Source organism: Cibotium barometz, chromosome 56 (genome assembly GCF_041138505.1).
Source record: "Cibotium barometz isolate CiBa-2024 chromosome 56, ASM4113850v1, whole genome shotgun sequence".
Lineage (NCBI taxonomy): Eukaryota > Viridiplantae > Streptophyta > Polypodiopsida > Cyatheales > Cibotiaceae > Cibotium > Cibotium barometz.
This window is the reverse complement of record NC_141101.1, coordinates 36106133-36123319: the sequence shown is the minus strand read 5'-3', so window position 1 is coordinate 36123319 and position 17187 is coordinate 36106133. Positions and strand designations below refer to the sequence as shown.

Below are 17187 nucleotides of genomic sequence, written 5' to 3'. Positions count from 1 at the left end.
TCTCACAGCATCGTGTCATCAGGTGGCCCACTTCCCTCGTCCACCCACCACAGATACTTTTCCAGCCACTAGCACCTCACCAGACATGGTCATCACCCTCACCACCTCATCCCTCACCTCGCCAACATCCTTCTCTGCTCCCTCACCATCCGCCCTCAACAACCTCACCACCCTCCCACCACTAGACATGGGCAGTGGGATGTCATTTGGATCCCTCACAAGGGCCCTCCCTACCTCTATGGTGGTTACCACTCTTCCTAGCACTACCTTGTCGATAGCTATTTGGAAGCCCTCAATCCGTACATCTTCTCTTGGATTCTCCACAATCATTGCTGGTGGTGGTGGTCCAAAGCACGATGAGATTCCCAACTCGCCTCTCTCTTACATTGCTCCAGACATTTCCCTTGGAGACCTACATTGCTCGAGGTTCCCTCCCAGGCTGGCTCTCCTTGCCTTTGAGGATCCCGGTGCAAAAGGGTGGTAGACCGCCAGTCCAAGGCAGAACCACTGCTGGACTTCCAGAGCAGAGCGGCGCCACCAGGCACATGAGTCTAGTAGGCCATAGGAGGATACGTTTTTGTCAGAGAACCATTACGAGCACTTATCTTAGCAGCCTCCTAAAGGTGATGCACCCCCCCCCCCCAAAACCCCCCACCCATCTTCGAGGATCCCGCCACCAACCCCCCCCCTTTCTAGAGAGCGTTACCTCGTCATGATCCTGCTCTAGGCATCCAAATTTCCACAAGGCCCTCTGACCCTTCAAAGCCTCTGGCGGGCCCGACCTCGTAGCGCCCCCCCCCCCCCCCCCCCCCCCCCCCCCCGGCGCAGATGAACCCTTCTTCCTCCAAGCTCCCCACTACCCCCCCTTTTCCATCTCACTAGAGCACTCCCATCGGCCATGCCTGACCTCAAGGGGAGGGAGAAGGCTGGTTATCCACCATTTCTCGGAGCCAATAACGATGACCATCACTGCTTCTCCGATGAGTGCTGTCCCTCTAGACCCCCCAGCCTAAGTTCTAGGGTAGCTAATTGACTTGAGCTTCTTCCGATGGGTGCAACTTTGAGGAGACGGTGCCCCCATTCACATCTATGTGGTTTTGCATCTTCGAGGAACCCGCCACCACCCCCCCCCCTCTTTCTAGAGAGCGTTACCTCGTCATGATCCTGCTCTAGGCATCCAAATTCCCACAAGGCCCTCTGACCCTTCAAAGCCTCTGGCCGGCCCGACCTCGTAGCCCCTACCCCCCCCCCCTCCCTCACAGATGAACCCTTCTTCCTCCGAGCTCCCCACGCACCCCCCTTTTCCATCTCACTAGAGCACTCCCATCGGCCATGCTTGACCTCAAGGGGAGGGAGAAGGCTGGTTATTCGCCATTTCTTGGAGCCGATAACGATGACCATCCCTGCTTCTCCGATGAGTGCTGTCCCTCTAGACCCCCCGGCCTAAGTTCTAGGGCAGCTAATTGACTTGAGCTTCTTCCGATGGGTGCAACTTTGAGGAGACGGTGCCCCCATTCACATCTATGTGGTTTTGCATCACTCAAGGCCTTCCACCCCAGAGAGTGGCACAATGATCTTCTCCTTCCCTCTGAGTGCAGTGTGGGATGGATTGGAGAATGGAGTCGGTGTTTGGTGCTATTCATGCGCAGGCCACAGAGCTCTCCCATCATCCACATGATCTGCATCTCACCAATGTGCTCACTCATTTCTAACCAATGGCATGGATGGTGGTAGGTGGCTCTAGCCACAAGGACTTGGGAGGGAGCTGGTGTCCTCCAGTCTGGTGGTGCTTCCTCATGTTTCGATGGTAGTACCTCTCCCTCCCTCCTACAGATACCTTCATTGTGACAGATGGAGCCCAAAGAATGCATATTTTAGGGTTTGGATGGAGTGGCTTCACATGGAGGACAAGATTCGTGCCCATGTGGTGCGGCTTTGCCCTAGGACAGATAGTGATTACTCTCCATCACCACTAACGGTCTGGCTTGGACGAGGAGAGCATACATGCTCATGTTACACACATGGTGAGTACGTAGGTTGGCATGTCGAAGGCCTACAGGTAGGCTTTGGTGGTATGAAACACGGGAGTTAGACATGGGAGCCCTGGCTTAGGGGTGGTTTGATGTATAGAACCTACGGTTGGGAGGTGAGCTAGCCTGTTACTTATGATTTGGTTTAAGACTAACCGTGGTTTTTCAGCTGTGTTTAGGGAGATTCAAGGAAGGACCTTAAAGTTGGTATCAGCGCAACCCTAATGAAAAGGCTGAAGACGTATGTGTGTCTAGGTGTTGTTGCGTCGGATTTTTAGGTGTTGTTGAGTTAGATTTCTCAGGTATGCCTCTCATCATTTCTCTCTTTATCAAATCGATGCTCTACAGAAGTTGTACAAGGTTTTTTGTTGGTGTCAAGGAATGTTTTGAGTAGTCATGTGTTAGAGGGGATGCAAGGAGAGATTCGTTGGTTATATATGTGTTTTAAGGCTGTAGGAAGTACCCGTAAAGGGCCTGAGGCAGCTGCTGTTTATGGCACGATGGCGTGCCTTAGGGCAGCCAAGAAGGGCCACCCTAGGCGGCAGCCATGCGCAGCTCCCAGCCAAGACCAGCCAAGTGGTCACTAACCAAGCGGCCAGGCCATCCAGTTGGCCAGGCCATCCAGTTGGCCAGCCCAGCAAGCGCAGCCAGCCCAGCTTGGGCAGCCTGTCTGCAGGCGCCTCAAAATGGCAGCCAAGCATAGCAGGCGGCCAGCCGGCACAATGCACAAGGAACAGGGCCAGCAGGCGGGAGCACGCAGGCAAAAGAATGTGCAGATCAGCAAAGAAAAGCACACAGATATTGGGCCGGGAGATTTTTAGAAAAAGCAGCATCATTTTTTTGGGAAAATCAAGATTGTTTTTTTCCATCAAAATTAGCCGATGGCTTTCTTACTAAAAAAAGGTGGTAAAGCTTAAGTCAATAAAAGCACATGAGAGTTTTTTCAATAAAACTGAAAAGCACTTTAGTTTTTTTAAAAGGAAAACACTAATGGGTTTGAGCAGGATTTCAGAGACGAAGACCTCGGTTGGAGTTTGTCTTTGATTAATGATCGTGGGAGGATATTTGACAGCTCAATCTCAAGATAAGAGTTGTAGTGAGACTTTCTCAAATCGCTTTACATGAGAGTAAAGGCTTGAAGGGGGGAAGCATGTTATGTACCTGTACACTAATCTATGGATTATGGACTAATCTAGTGTGGTTAGGGGGGCCCACGATTAGGGATTAACAGGCTGATACTTGGGTAGGGTTCTTAAATTGATAAGACAAGCTTAATGGCCTTTTATAGCGAGTTAGCTATATGTGGCATAGTTATCACTATATAAGTGAGAGCTTGGGTTATTGTGAGACATAGTTGTGCACATGCACCACTAATGGTCTTGCTTGGACCAGGAGAGCATACATGCTCATGCCAGTGTGCCACGCACATGGCGAGTATGTAGGTTGGTGTGCCGAAGGCCTTATGGGCGGGCTTCAGTGGCATGGGACACCGGAGCTAGACACAGGCCCATGGGATTGTGTTGGAGCCCTAGCCCTAGCTCAGGGGTGGTTCAATATACAGAACCTACGGTTGGGAGGTGAGCTACCTTGCTACTCATGATTTGGTTTAAGACTAACCTTGGTTTTTCAGCTGTGTTTAGGGAGATTCACGGAAGGACTTTACAATTGTTGAGGAAGTGATGGCAAGGCACAAGCTGTATATGAGGTTCTCACCTAGGAGGACAAGCTGGATGGAACCAACTACTCATTATGGAGTTTTATGCTTCAAAATGTGTTGGTAGCTAAAGGGCTGTGGGATATTATGTTTGGTGACGACACATGTCCACCAACACTTCAGCCATCTACACCTAGAAATGTTGCACAAAAGTATTAATGTACAGGTTGCAGATCCTACTCAAGAACAAAGGAGATAGGACTCTCATGGTGCGCAAGCAATGTCATTGATTGTCTTGTCAGTAAAAAGGGCAATCATTCCACGTGTAGGAACAATCCCAATTTTTTTTATGAACTTGGTCTCTTAGTGCATGTGATAAGAGCCAACCAATTTGGTACATTGACAGTGGAGCTACTAGATATATCGCGTCTAGACGATGTATTCAGCTCTTTGGAGGATGTGGATGATGGGAGGAGTGTCTACCACCCTTCATGCCGCATGAAAGGCATAGGCAAGGTGCCTTCGGTGCTTGCTAATGGCAAGCAAAGTCAAATGAAGGATGTGCTATATGTGGAAGGCATAAAGAAGAACTTGGTGTCAGTGTCTTCTATTGCTAGGCAGCAAGGCTTGCATGTGGAGTTCAAAGGTGAGAAGTGTCTCATCAAAGACCCTTCTAATGGGTTTAAGATTGTCTCCACTGGCACATTATGCAATGGTTTTTATAGGTTGGACACCTATGAATTGGAGGCATGCAATGTATATTCAGTTGCAAATGATACTCCCTCTTTGCAGGCAGCTGAATTGTGGCATGCGCGTTTTGAGCATGTAAACTTTGGGAGTTTAATGCTGCTACACAAGCATAACATGGTAGAATGTATGCCTCATGTTGAGATACCAGCAGATCATGTATGTGAGCACTGCATTCTTGGCAAAATGCATTGAAAGCCCTTCCCTTGAGATGGTGTGGTGAGAGCTGAATGTAAGTTAAAGCTCATTCATAGCAATGTTTGTGGTCCAATGAGGACACCATTCATGGGAGGACACATGTATTTTGTCACTCAAGATTCACATGGGTATATCCGATGAAAGAAAAGTCCGAGGTGTTCATGCAATTTGAGCACTTCCAGGCAATAGTTGAAAATGTTGCAGGGTGTAAAATTCACTCTCTTCGTACAGATAGAGGAGGTGTCAAATGCTTTCAAGGCATATTTGCAAGGGAAAGGAATTAAGCATCAATGCATAGTGCCATATACACCACAACAAAATGTAGCAGAGAGAGAGAGAATAGATCTTTGATGAAAATGGCAAGATGCATGATAAAGGGTAAAGAGTTGCCACACAAGTTTTGGCTTGAAGCCATTCTATGCTTAACTCGTGTAATTAATAAATGCCCCACTAAGGCCTTGAAGACCATCATACTGTTTGAGGCTTGGCATGAGTGCAAGCCCAAAGTTGATTACTTTCGTGTGTTTGGTAGCTTGGCATATGCTCATGTACCCTAGGAGAGAAGGACCAAGCTGGATGATAAAGCTGTGAATGTATTTTTGTGGGTTACAGTCATGAGAGTAAAGGTCATAGGCTTTATGACCTCTCTACTCACAAAGTTATTACCAGCAGGGATGTCATATTTGCTGAAAATCTGGTTCAGCCACCACTTGCCTGTACACATAAGCAAGTTATTGATGACCCGGCTGACTTGTTTCGTCATGGAGTGACGTTCCCACATTCTGAAATTTCAGAACAGCAGGGTTTGGGACAGAAAACACCTCCGGATGAGCTTGGAAATCAGCCCGCAAATGAGCCCTATGGACATACAGGTGTTGATGAAGCTGTAAGGGATAAACGGACAGCCATACAAGAGGCTAGATTAGTCCCTAGATGGCGATCCATACCCTTGAAGAGAGCAAGCTTGGTGCTCCATTCGAGAGCAGAACAAGGGCAGCAAGAAGGGGTGAGTCTATGAGGCATGAGGTGGATTATGCTTGCATGGGTAGCATGTTTGATTCAGAGGAACCGTCCTCATATGAGCAGGCTCATGGCAATGAGCAATGGGAGTCAGCCATGCAACTGAGTATAGTTCCATACACAGAAACAACACATGGGAATCGCCTCCTAGCAAGAATGTGATTGGTATGAAGTGGGTGTTCAAGGTTAAACGCAAACAAGATGGATCCATTGACAGGCATAAAGCAAGGTTGGTTACAAAAGGCTATTCCCAAGAGAAAGGGATAGACTATGATGAAACCTTTGCCTCAACTTCAAAGATGACTACCATTAGAATAGTCTCTGCATTGGCAGCTCACCATGGGTGGAGTATGCATCAGTTGGACATAAAGACTACAGTTCTAAATGGGCATCTTATGGAAGAGAAAGGGATAGACTATGATGAAACCTTTGCCTCAACTTCAAAGATGACTACCATTAGAATAGTCTCTGCATTGGCAGCTCACCATGGGTGGAGTATGCATTAGTTGGACATAAAGATTGCAGTTCTTTATGCCTATTGAAGAAGGCACTCTATGGTCTCAAACAAGCTCCTCGAGCTTGGTATGAGAAGATTCATGCACACTTGGAAGTTGGCTAGCAAGGGATTCCAAAATAGTCCTACTGAGAGTACTCTTTATGTGCAGAGAGATTGTTCAGATATTGTGATAGTCATCCTGTATGTGGATGACATGATCTTGATAGGGAATAGTGAGCTGAAAATTACAGCTTTTAAAGATGAATTATAGAAGATGTTTGAGATGTCAGATCTTGGCCATTTACATTTCTATCTGGGCATACAGTTTATGCAGCAGGATGGTGGCATAGTTATGTCTCAGTCAAAATATGTTTGTGGGCTTTTTTCATTCATAGAGGTATTGCCCAGCATGGTTTATTGCAGGATGTTCCTCACTCTGATTATACACCCCCTAAACAGAGGATTGACACCAGTTGGGAGATTATTGCCAGTATTACAGCATGGCAGATCTGGAGAGCTAGATGCACGGAGGCTATTGAGGGTGTCCAGATTTTTGGGTCTCAGTGCATTAGTACTATATGGGGTGATATCATCCACACTCTTATGGCTACTTGGGCTCGCATTTCGGGGGCCCTCTCGTTCTGCGCAAGCGAAGCGTGTGATATTTATGCGGGAATGGGACCATGGCATCTTCTTTTCCTCTAGTACCACAGGTCTTACATGGCATCATGATGCTCCTCAGTGGTTGAAATCACCTTACATATTGGGGTGATTCTATTCTCTTCCGGCTTATAGCTGTGATTGTTGTATGTTTTTCTCATACTTAATAGAAGTCTCTTTCTGGACAAAAAAAAAAAAGGTTTTGCATGGAGGATTGCCACACCGGTTGAGATAGGTTTAAAGCACAGTACCTTTGTTGCAGGTGAGCCTTTTGATGCTACCTTGTATAGCCAGGTTGTGGGATGCCTCATCTACTTGTGTACGACATAGCCAGACATTGCTTGCGGAGTTTCCCTGTTAAGCAAATTTATGCACAACCTAGGGATAAAACATTGGCAAGCTGTCAAGTGTATCTTTCGATACCTCCAAGGCACACAGACATACGGATTATTCTGTGATAAGAAGGAGGGGGGAGGGGACTTTCAACTATGCGCGTATAGTGATTTAGATTGGGCTCGCAACTACAATACATGACAGTTGACCAATGGTTTTTGCTTTTTGTTGGGAAATTCTTCCATATCACTTGCTTAGCAAAAAGCAACCTACAGTGGCGACTTCTTCATGTGAAGCTAAGTACAGAGTAGTCCCTTTTTTTTACGAAAAGGAGACTTCTATTAAGTATGAATAAACCTTAAAAAATCACAACTGGAAGCCAGAGCAAAACAAAACCTCATCCCAAAATGTCGGTTGATCTCAACCAATATGGGGCACAGTTGTTGAGAAAAAGATCCCTTGATCCCACTCCCTCATGAAAAGAGTGCACTCTGCTTGCGTAGATCTGGAAGGCCCCTGTATACGAGCCCATGTGGCCATAAGAGTGAATAATATCTCTCCATATAGTACAAATGCACCGAGTGTCTTATACCTGAGTGCCCTTAGTAGCATCTGTGCATCTGCCCTCCAAATCTGCCAAGCTATGATACTGTCAATGACCTCCCAGTAGTATCAATCCTCTGTAGAGGTGGTCTATACTAGGTATGAAGAATATCATGGAGCATGCAACATTGGGCCACACCTCTGCATATCATTATGGCGGTGTCCTGATCCCTCCCTCAAAAGATATTGATCCCTCCCTCAAAAAATATTTGTGAACCAAATGGAGTGAGCCAAGAAATAGAGCCCCAAGTAACATAAACAGTCTCTCTCAATCTGCACATTAGCTAAGCTATAGAGCCCCAAATCCTCTGAGCAGCTCTGCACCCCTAAATACAATGTTGCATTGTCTAAGAAGCTACTTGGCATCTTGGGCAGGCAGGGTCTACTCCAAAAATAGCCCTTCACTTATTAGTGGGAAGGCCACCATGTAAGAATAACCAAAAGAAATGAGAGATCTGGCTCCTCTTGTATAAGTGCCAAAGTCTATGCCAAAATCTCTTTTGAATGAAGGGGTGATGTTATAGCTTTCCTAGTGCAGCTTGAGAGTAGCAGTCCTCTGAATTTGCCCAAGTAGGAGGAGCCTAGCATTACGGACAGTGTAGCTGGAAAAAGGCTTACTCTTCATAAAAGTGATTGGATCAATCCACTCCCACTCACCAGGATCCTAGTGAAGATATCTGATAGGACATCCACCATACAACCATAAGCAACAAGATCCGTGGGTCACAATATCAAGCGGAGGATCAACATGCCACCGCTTTCTTGAGTGGCTAACTATTCTCACTGGATAAGGAGGAATAATCTCCAGCGAGTCACATTTCAACAATCTCCATCCTGGTTGGATAGAATTAAAAACACGATCTCCCTCCTCATCCTAATCTAGCAAGGCTAACACCGGTAATGGCACTCCTAGCTTGGAGAAAACTCTCAGCCACTTAGGATGATGTTGATAGGAAATGTGCCAATAATCCACTCATGAGGTATAGCTGCATCAATTTGATCGATTCGTCTAAGACTCCCTCCGAGGTGCTAGGCAGATACAAATCTCCGATCCATAGAGAGACTTTTAAAAGTTTTCCAAGCAATAACTATCGATCCACATCTCTCCCAGGCAAGCCACTACATATATACAAACACACCCAATGGTCATCTAACCTCATCTCTAATGAGGTCATTCCACATAATGGGCTGTCTATCAGCCTCATCCACTGATGTAGGAAGCCTCTGTCTCCAAAAAGGTCTCATGCTACTCTAGGCTTTGATAATGGCAGTTAAAAGTGGAGAAGAAGGTGGCCTATACTCTGCCTCAGTGAAAATGAAACGTGAACTGAGCATCCAATCTCCACCATCACGAGGTGTACAACCGGAAATGGGAAACATAAAAAAATCCTTCCAAGGCTCAGTGCCTGGGAGGAATGCTTTTATCGCTAGCTTGCAAACCAATGCCATGCACTATATATTCAGGTATACAATATTCAGCCCTCCTTCGTGTTTGGGGTGTATAACAATCTCCCAAGCCACTCTGGCCCGGGTGTTTAGTGAACCATCCAAACCTGACCAAAGAAAGTTACGGACCAATCTCTGCAGCTGGCCAATGCATTCATGAGAGAAGCACCGACAAGAGGCAATGAACTAGGTTGAGGCAAGCAGTACTTGGTTAACCACTAAAGCTCTGGAGGCTAGATCCAATCTCCTAGAACTCCAAAGAAGAAGTTTCTTACTAATGTCTCTCTAGTACTGGTGCAAATTGTTGTGCAGGTGAAATATCAACCCCAACTTGACACCCCAATATCTGGGAGTACAACCTTTGTCAATCCAAGTAAACCCGAGCTCTACACCCTAATTGACTCTTTGGGAGTAACTAATCCAAAAGCCAACTGACTTATGCCAATTAATGAGAGCCCCTACAGCCAAGCAAAACTCCTCCAAAGCAATCCGAAAGAAACATAAACATATGTGTGAGGCCACGAGGAACATAGCAATATCATCAACAAGCTAAGAGTCCAAAATCTCATCCTCACTGCTCAAGGGCAAACTCAAACTAGAAACTCTAGCAGTGGAGCGAATAAAAATGCTCATATCCCCAGTAACAATGAGATATAACTTCCCTAGTCTAGGTATAAATTACCAGCATTACACAAGTCATAAGCTTGGTTTTGACTATCTTCTAGCATTACACAGGTCGTAAGCTTAGAGATTTCCCATAATCAAGCGCATTGCTGCACAGTACAAAAATATGGCTCGAAGGTGTTACCGTGTATTCGGAGTAATGTTAGCCAATGTGGTTAACATAACCCCCTCCCTAATCACAATTCCGTCCTCAAAATCGGCCTATATACAAGCATGAGACACCTCTAATCCAATTATGAGAAAATTCCATACGTCTAAGAGTTCCTTCAAGGAAATCCCAACTCTATTGTATGCCTTCTCAAAATCTAGCAGTAAGATGGCTAGGGTCCGGTTGGTTTCCTTAGCCCATTCAAGGGCCTCCCAAAAAGCGAAGATATTATCAAAGACGCTTTTTCCTTGAAGGAACCCATTCTGCATATCATGAATCATACAGAGTAGTCTTCACAGCCACAGTCAAGTGCATGTGGCTGAGGAGGCTACTTGATGACCTGTATGCATGCCATCAGCAGGGTGCTACTCCCCTTCTTACAGATAGTCAGAGTGCTTGGCTGTTTGCGAGAAATGCAGTTTTTCACACATGGATCAAGCACTTAGAGGTGCATTATCACTATGTGCTGGAGAGGCTTCATGCAGGTGACATTAGCTCATCTATTGTCCACCATTGGACAGCGTGGCAGATCTCTTCACCAAAGCACTTCCTTGAGAGAAGTGTGAAGCTTTCCAAAAAGCTTTGGGCTTGATTCCATTTGGGGATTGATCTACTCTGTACATGTCTCGTACATGTACATTCCACTACAGGAGGGATTTGCATACATTTTGTAGTGGAGATGTTAGGAGTTCATTAGTGCTAGGCACTAGGCACTTAGTTTATTTGGGGTTTTTTATACCTTCTTGTCACATGTATACTTAATGGTGACACATGACACCTTTTACTTGGACCCCTTGGTCCTTAGATGTAGGGGGGCACATTTTACTTTTATGGTTATGAGATTACGTGAGAGCTTCCACCACCATCTTTTCTCTTGTGTTGCTATACGACTGTATAGCAACACAAGAGATTATGTGAGAGCTTCCACCACCATCTTTTCTCTTGTGTTGCTATACGACTGTATATGTGATTGCTGCTGCAAAAGGTGAAGGTTTCCATTGCTTCCATTGCTCTCTTCCAACACCTTCCACTTCTTCTCTCTCATCGCCTCCTTTCCACTTTCTTTTCTCAGACAACCCACTTTCCACCTATTTTCTCTGGGATGGTCTCTCCACCTTCTCTCTCCTCGACCGCTTTCCACCTATTTCCTCTCGGCGGATAGTCTCTCCACTTTCTTCTCACTCCCACTTTCCACCTATTTCCTCTCGAACAGTCTCTCCAATTTCTTCTCTCCCACTTTCCACCTATTTCCTCTCAGATGGTCTCTCCACCTTCTCTTTCCTGGACCACCCTTCTACCCTTCTCTCTCCTCGCCTCTTTGACACTTCTCTGTGCTCGTTTTTCTCCGCCTCCGCAGTCAATTCAAGCTCAAGACTACCTGCTCCTCTACACATCTGAGGCGCTCCATCCACCACATCCCAAGTTTCTGTTCTTTCAATGTGCTTCTTCTTATTGGCTCCACCGAGGATAGTGAGCACTCTACCAATGGTGCCCAACATGCAAGTGGATGGGAACTCCGGAGTGGATGAATTGGACTGGAACTCCCAGGTGGAGTGGAACTTCCAAGGGACTTCATGTGGACCTGAATGGGATCAATTATACAGGCTGTCATCCAATGGCTACTTCAATGGCGCGCATCAACATTGAATCCATGAATCCACCGCTAGTCACAGCTGGCGGTGCTCACCTACCGGACTCTCCACAGTAAGGAGAGAGAGTTTGTGTCCTTGTTGGCTTATCTTGCAATCGGGTGTACCAGGTCTTGTGTCTCCATTTGGCTTCTAACAGAGTCTGTGTCGGACTGTCTCACTGTGACCACTATTGAGTGTGCACAGTGCAGTGAGTAGCCCTGTACATTGTTGAGAGGTCAATGGAATGAGTTCTGAGTATTGTGCACTCCTCTATGTCTCGTCATCTTGTCTGTATTGTTTAATGTGTGAGAAAGCTTCTATGAGTTACTCTGCGTGATCTTCTGGTTGTGATTCCCTGACATATTGTCCAGAGAGAACTATCCACTCCTTAGTGTGCGGGGCAGCCCAACCTGCTACACTATCTGCTGTGTGACTTTCAAGTTTTCTATACAGTAATCTTGACTACGATGTATTTTTTATTTTCCAGGTTAGCTAAGGACTCTTTATTGAGCTTGGCAGTCTCAATGGACATACAGTTTGATCCATCCAGATTTTGCATTCAATGGAGGGTGGGGGATCTATTCCAAAAACGAATAGAGGGTAACACCAAAGATATTGACTCTGTCAAAATAGCTGTTGAAGGGGTTAGTCACTTGTCTCCTGAATCTCTTTTTTTTCATAGCATTGTGGGTAGGTTAAAACATATAGTTGCAGTCTTCAATAAGTGCACTAAGACTATGAATTATGTAAGGCTGCTATGAAGGTAATTAGTCATTGAATGTGCCAAAGTGCTTTGGGTATGAAGATACAAACAAAACACATTTTCATGGTGTGCATGCTTGTGTGTCTTAAGAGATTGTGTAGATAATACCTGTATGCATTTAAGAAACACCCTTAGTCATTGAATGGGCCAAAGTGCTTTGTGTATGAAGATATAAACAAGACACATCTTCATGGTGTGAATGCTTGTGTGTCTTAAGAGATTGTGTAGATAATACCTGCATGCATTTTTTTAACATTAAGAAACACCCTTAAGAGTGTAGCTTATGGATTTAACGATGAGAGGTTTAGAGTGTTTAGATATTGACCGTGAATCAACTGGACTTTTTTCGAGTGTTTTATGGATTATAGAGGCTGGAGTTCCAAGTTATCAAGGCTGGAATTCTAAGTTATCTTGCTCGTCTTGAAATTAGCATGAATGATGAATGAGATCACCCTACATTTTGGGATGAGATTTTGTTTTGTTCCTGCTTCCAGCCATGATTTTGTAAGGTTTATTCATACTTAATAGAATTCTCCTTTTTGCAAAAAAAGAAAAAACGTGCCAGTAGGGGAAATGCATAAGTAAAGAATTTGTGTCAAGCTGTGTAAGCCTTATGTATCTTGAGCAGCCTTTCCCCAGCACCTGCTTGCTGCCTGCCAAGTCACATTCATTTACATATATGAACCTGCTACTCCCACTGACCTGTGGCGCTCTCAACTTGTCTTCACAGCTCTCAATCCTGCAAAATGTCTGAGCAACGTTACTTTTAATGCTACCCATTAGCACACTGTATGTATTTTGCTAGCTACCATACTGTGTATCTATACAAACACACATAACTATATGCATGCATCCACACGTGCACACACGCGTGTATATGTAAATACACAAAAACATTTGTACATATGCTCATGTACATGGACGCATTTATAGCCCTTGCCACATGAGACCTTTGTACCCTGCTAATTGAAGTTTGAAACAGAATCATCATTTTTCTTTGGGGGTTGTATTCATGTCAAGGAACTACTTCTCTTAATCTTCCCCTAGATGGCGTCACAATATTGCATACCCTTCAATTAGCAAGTACCCTTCGAATTGAAGCTTGAAACAGAATCATCATTATTCTTTGGGGGTTGTATTCATGTCAAGCAACTACTTCCCATAATCTTCCCCTAGATGGCATCTCAGTCTCCGTCTAGCTCGGAGGTCCGCAGCGCGCTGAAGTGTAATCCCCTCCTGTGTCACGGTAGGCACTAGGATAGATCTCTGGAAGAAATCAATGAGCTGGAGCTGTCGCCCACCTCTCCCTTTGGTAAGAGTCCGTAGCAGTGTCTCTCTGTGGCGCTGTCTCTCTAGCAAGAATTGGCCAAATCTACGCCGGTCCCACGGACTCCATGATCTAGCGGAGTGAGGGATGTCCACTGAAGATGGTGGTTTATCTCTCTCTAATGACACTATATGCTCTGCATCTGCATACATAATGTTCCTCACTCTCAACCTCCTCCTGGCATAGTCTGCATATCCTCTTTGCTCGGATCCGTGCTGGAGAGAGAGAAATGAAATGAAATGAAATGTTATATTAACGTCTTCAAAAGGCCAAAGTGACCTATGAGACCAAAGTTACAACCATGTGACATCTAATACACTGTCTGGAAAAGAAAAGAAAGAACTCAAGGTAAGTATCTAGCCCTACAATACATCAGTAGGGAGCATCCGGAAGTAGCAACTAGGGAGAGTGGGAAGCTAATGCTACTAGTCAAAATGGGGTACATGAGTACATGGATACATGAATACATGAATATGGGGGAGTACAAAAGTGTCAATGAGTACAACAGTATATGGCTGGAGTCGTAATCATCCTAGGAGCTCTAGCATGGGTCTCTGCCGGATGGCCTGGATATCTACCATAGTGAGATGCCTGGTCGGACGAGCCCGATGCCTCGCAATGATGCTCTGAATCCTCCGGTGTAGACACCGTCTCCGATGTAAGGATCCGCGAACCCTCGGGTGTCTGGATCTGCCCAACTGGATAGCTCTCTCAACTAGAGTCCCACGGGGTGCCCACTGTTGGGCTGTCGGCTGTGTCCCCTCCCGGGTAGTCCCTCTAAAGAAGTCAGTAATCTGTCTCTGTGTGGACTCCCTGCCAGTCGGGCGTCTGCTCCTGATAATGGACTCTCTAAGCCTGCGGATCTCCAGAGATAAAAACCCAAGCATGGCTGATCACAATAGTCCATGACTCTAGCCAGTGGTCCAAATCCCTCTCTGAAAAGGCAATGGTAGCGCCCTCGAGTCTCATAATATGCTGTGCAGCGACAGATGCAGTGCTCCTCCGTCTCTGGCTCTATCCAACAAATCTGACAAATCCTGTCCCCTGGAGGTATGCCTCTAAATCTACCTGTCTCTATCTCTAACTGATGTGAAGAGGTGCGGATCTGCCCAATGGCGCACCTCAATCCATGAGAGAGATGGGTATCCATGTAGCTCGGTCTAAGTATAAAGCCATCCTCAGTGGTGCGGAGAAGATGGTCTCTATAGAAAGCCATCTTCGTCCCCAACTCCTGTGAGGGCTCTAGCCATGTCCTCCTAGTGTCCAACTGAATGAGGTCCTGTTTGATGACTCTACTAATCTCAGAATGTGTCAAGGTGAGAGGGGGTGCCTCCAGAGAGTACTGGAAGGGTGGAAGTCTGTCTAAACTGAACCCGTGGAGCTCAAACCAGGATGCTATCTGCACATACCAACATGAAGTGTCTCCCTTCATGGCTAGCTGATGATGAGAGGACTCTAAAGCAAGTCATGCATACGGGTGTCGGGGAAGCTCCCAGGTGCTATGAATGAAGGATACTGATCTGGCAAGAGCCTCGACTACGATCGGTGGTGCTCCCATCTCGGCTCTGATAATCTCATAGGGTACCGAGGCCTTAGCCCGAATCATCCTGGAGATCATGGACACAAGTGGTCCATCCATCGATCTCCATCCATCGTATGTGTGTCCTAATCGACTATGACGATCTAGGCTAGGCCCCCAGGTCTGTACTCCATATAGCATAGCCGATGTGACCAGCGTGTCAAAAAGCCACAGCTTAGTGCGTGGCTCCTGAAACTGTACCTGTGAGCACATCCTCTCTGTAGACCTCCTAGTGCTGCATATCCTCTAGTCAATCTGGCCTCTGCTGCCCCCCTCATGGAAAATGTGGGCCCAGTGAACACTACTCCAAGATATGTGTATGAGTCAACATACTCCACTGTCTCCTGCCCATATGTGAAAATAGGCGCTGATCTCCAGCTGTAGTGTTAAACACCATAACCTTGGTCTTACCAAGGTTACCTGAGAGCCCACTGTCCTGTGCATAAGCATGTAAAGTATCCAAGTGCCTGAGAGAGAGAGAGAGAGAGAGAGAGAGGAGACTGAGCCACATTTTCCCACAGAACTGAGAGCAAAAAAAAGAAATGGTGCATGCAAAAGAAGAAACTGACACATTCAAAAGCAGGGCAAAAAATCTCACATTTTTTTGAAGATTGTGAGAGACCTTTCTCATATTAAAACATAAGGAATTGTTGCTCAAGCATGTTCTGCAATAATTCATTAAATTTTTGGTGAACTGCCCCTTTGGACTCCCTATTTACTACGGATTGCTCCCAACAGAACATGTAACGGTTAGCCTATCAGCTGACATAGCTGAAACCACAGCCTGCTCAGTGCATGGCATGACTGAACGAGGCTAGCCTAAGTGTACATACCAGCCCCTTTCCCGACTTTTTGCAAGTACGAGTCAAATTTTGAGCCATGCCTTCTGAAAGTACAACATTGAAAGATCTCTCTGTCCTTGTTTCCAGCTGCCAACTGTCTCCCTTACTAGGAGTGATTTTATGACAGTAAGAAGAATAAAGTCAGCGTTGAATGCCCTTTATGAATATAGCTTGTATTGGGGATTGGTTTATGTAAGAAGTTACACTTACTTTGTTACCCCTGATAGGTTTGCCTTGGAAGTTTTGCATATCTATACTCTTACTGGTCAGTTGACGTCAATCTTCGTTTGTTTGGTTGGTGCAGGCACGAAATAACCAGGTGATCACTTCTTGTCAGATTCTAGAAGGTACCAAACAGCATAAATTTGGATCTGGGCTTGAGATAGTGGAGCTAGACTGGCTTGTCCAGGAAATCGGTGAGTTTTTGGAATTGGGACCACCAAATCTGGGAAAAGTTGTTAGACAGAGTTCTGAAAAAGGCTCCGTGGACATTGACAATTATTAATTAGCAATGTCACTCTGGTCGGATGTTATACAGATTATTATAATGCCTTGGGAAGAGTGTAGTAGAGCTCCGTGATTGAAATAATAAGAGTGTGAGAGTATGTATGTCTCCAGGCACAATTGTCTGTGGTTTAGTTTCATTCCTCGACCATGGTATAATGTGACTGAGTCGTTCGTTCAACAGACATTCGTGTCGTCTATTCGCTGTCTACCGAAAAAATTTCTTGTCTAATTGCAGTCTACCGTTAGCAACTGCTGAAGCATAAGCTATTTATTTGTTGGATTCGTGTTTGCGGGGAAAATGTAATTGCTTCTTGTTGGCCTTCTTCGATCACTTGGAGCGAGCCGAGTCGTCCATTCTTTTTTGTTTCATGGAGGGCTTGATCATGTTCAATCATTATTTACGCGCAGGATCATTGTGCAGTTCCTGAGTGTGGTTGACCGTTGTGGTGGTGGTGTTGTGGTGGTGAATTGACCACCGTTGTGGTGAATGATCTCGCTGCCGATCATTATATAAAAGTA

At 45.7% G+C, this 17187-nt stretch overlaps 1 protein-coding gene across 7 annotated transcripts in view; it reads left to right on the top strand.

Moving 5' to 3' along the window:
* Nucleotides 1-16948, top strand: part of LOC147607163 (uncharacterized) — a 175801-nt gene extending 158853 nt beyond the window's left edge. For 6 of the 7 annotated variants that reach the window (XM_086791550.1, XM_086791546.1, XM_086791547.1 and 3 more), the window contains 2 exons: nt 12138-12294; nt 16466-16948. In XM_086791550.1, the coding sequence (XP_086647676.1) occupies nt 12138-12294; nt 16466-16666 (358 nt within the window). In that variant the 3' untranslated portion in view covers nt 16667-16948. Of the gene's footprint in view, nt 1-12137; nt 12295-16465 lie in introns of those variants that run through there. The other variant, XM_086791552.1, reaches the window with a different exon arrangement.
* Nucleotides 16949-17187: the final 239 nt, after the last annotated feature.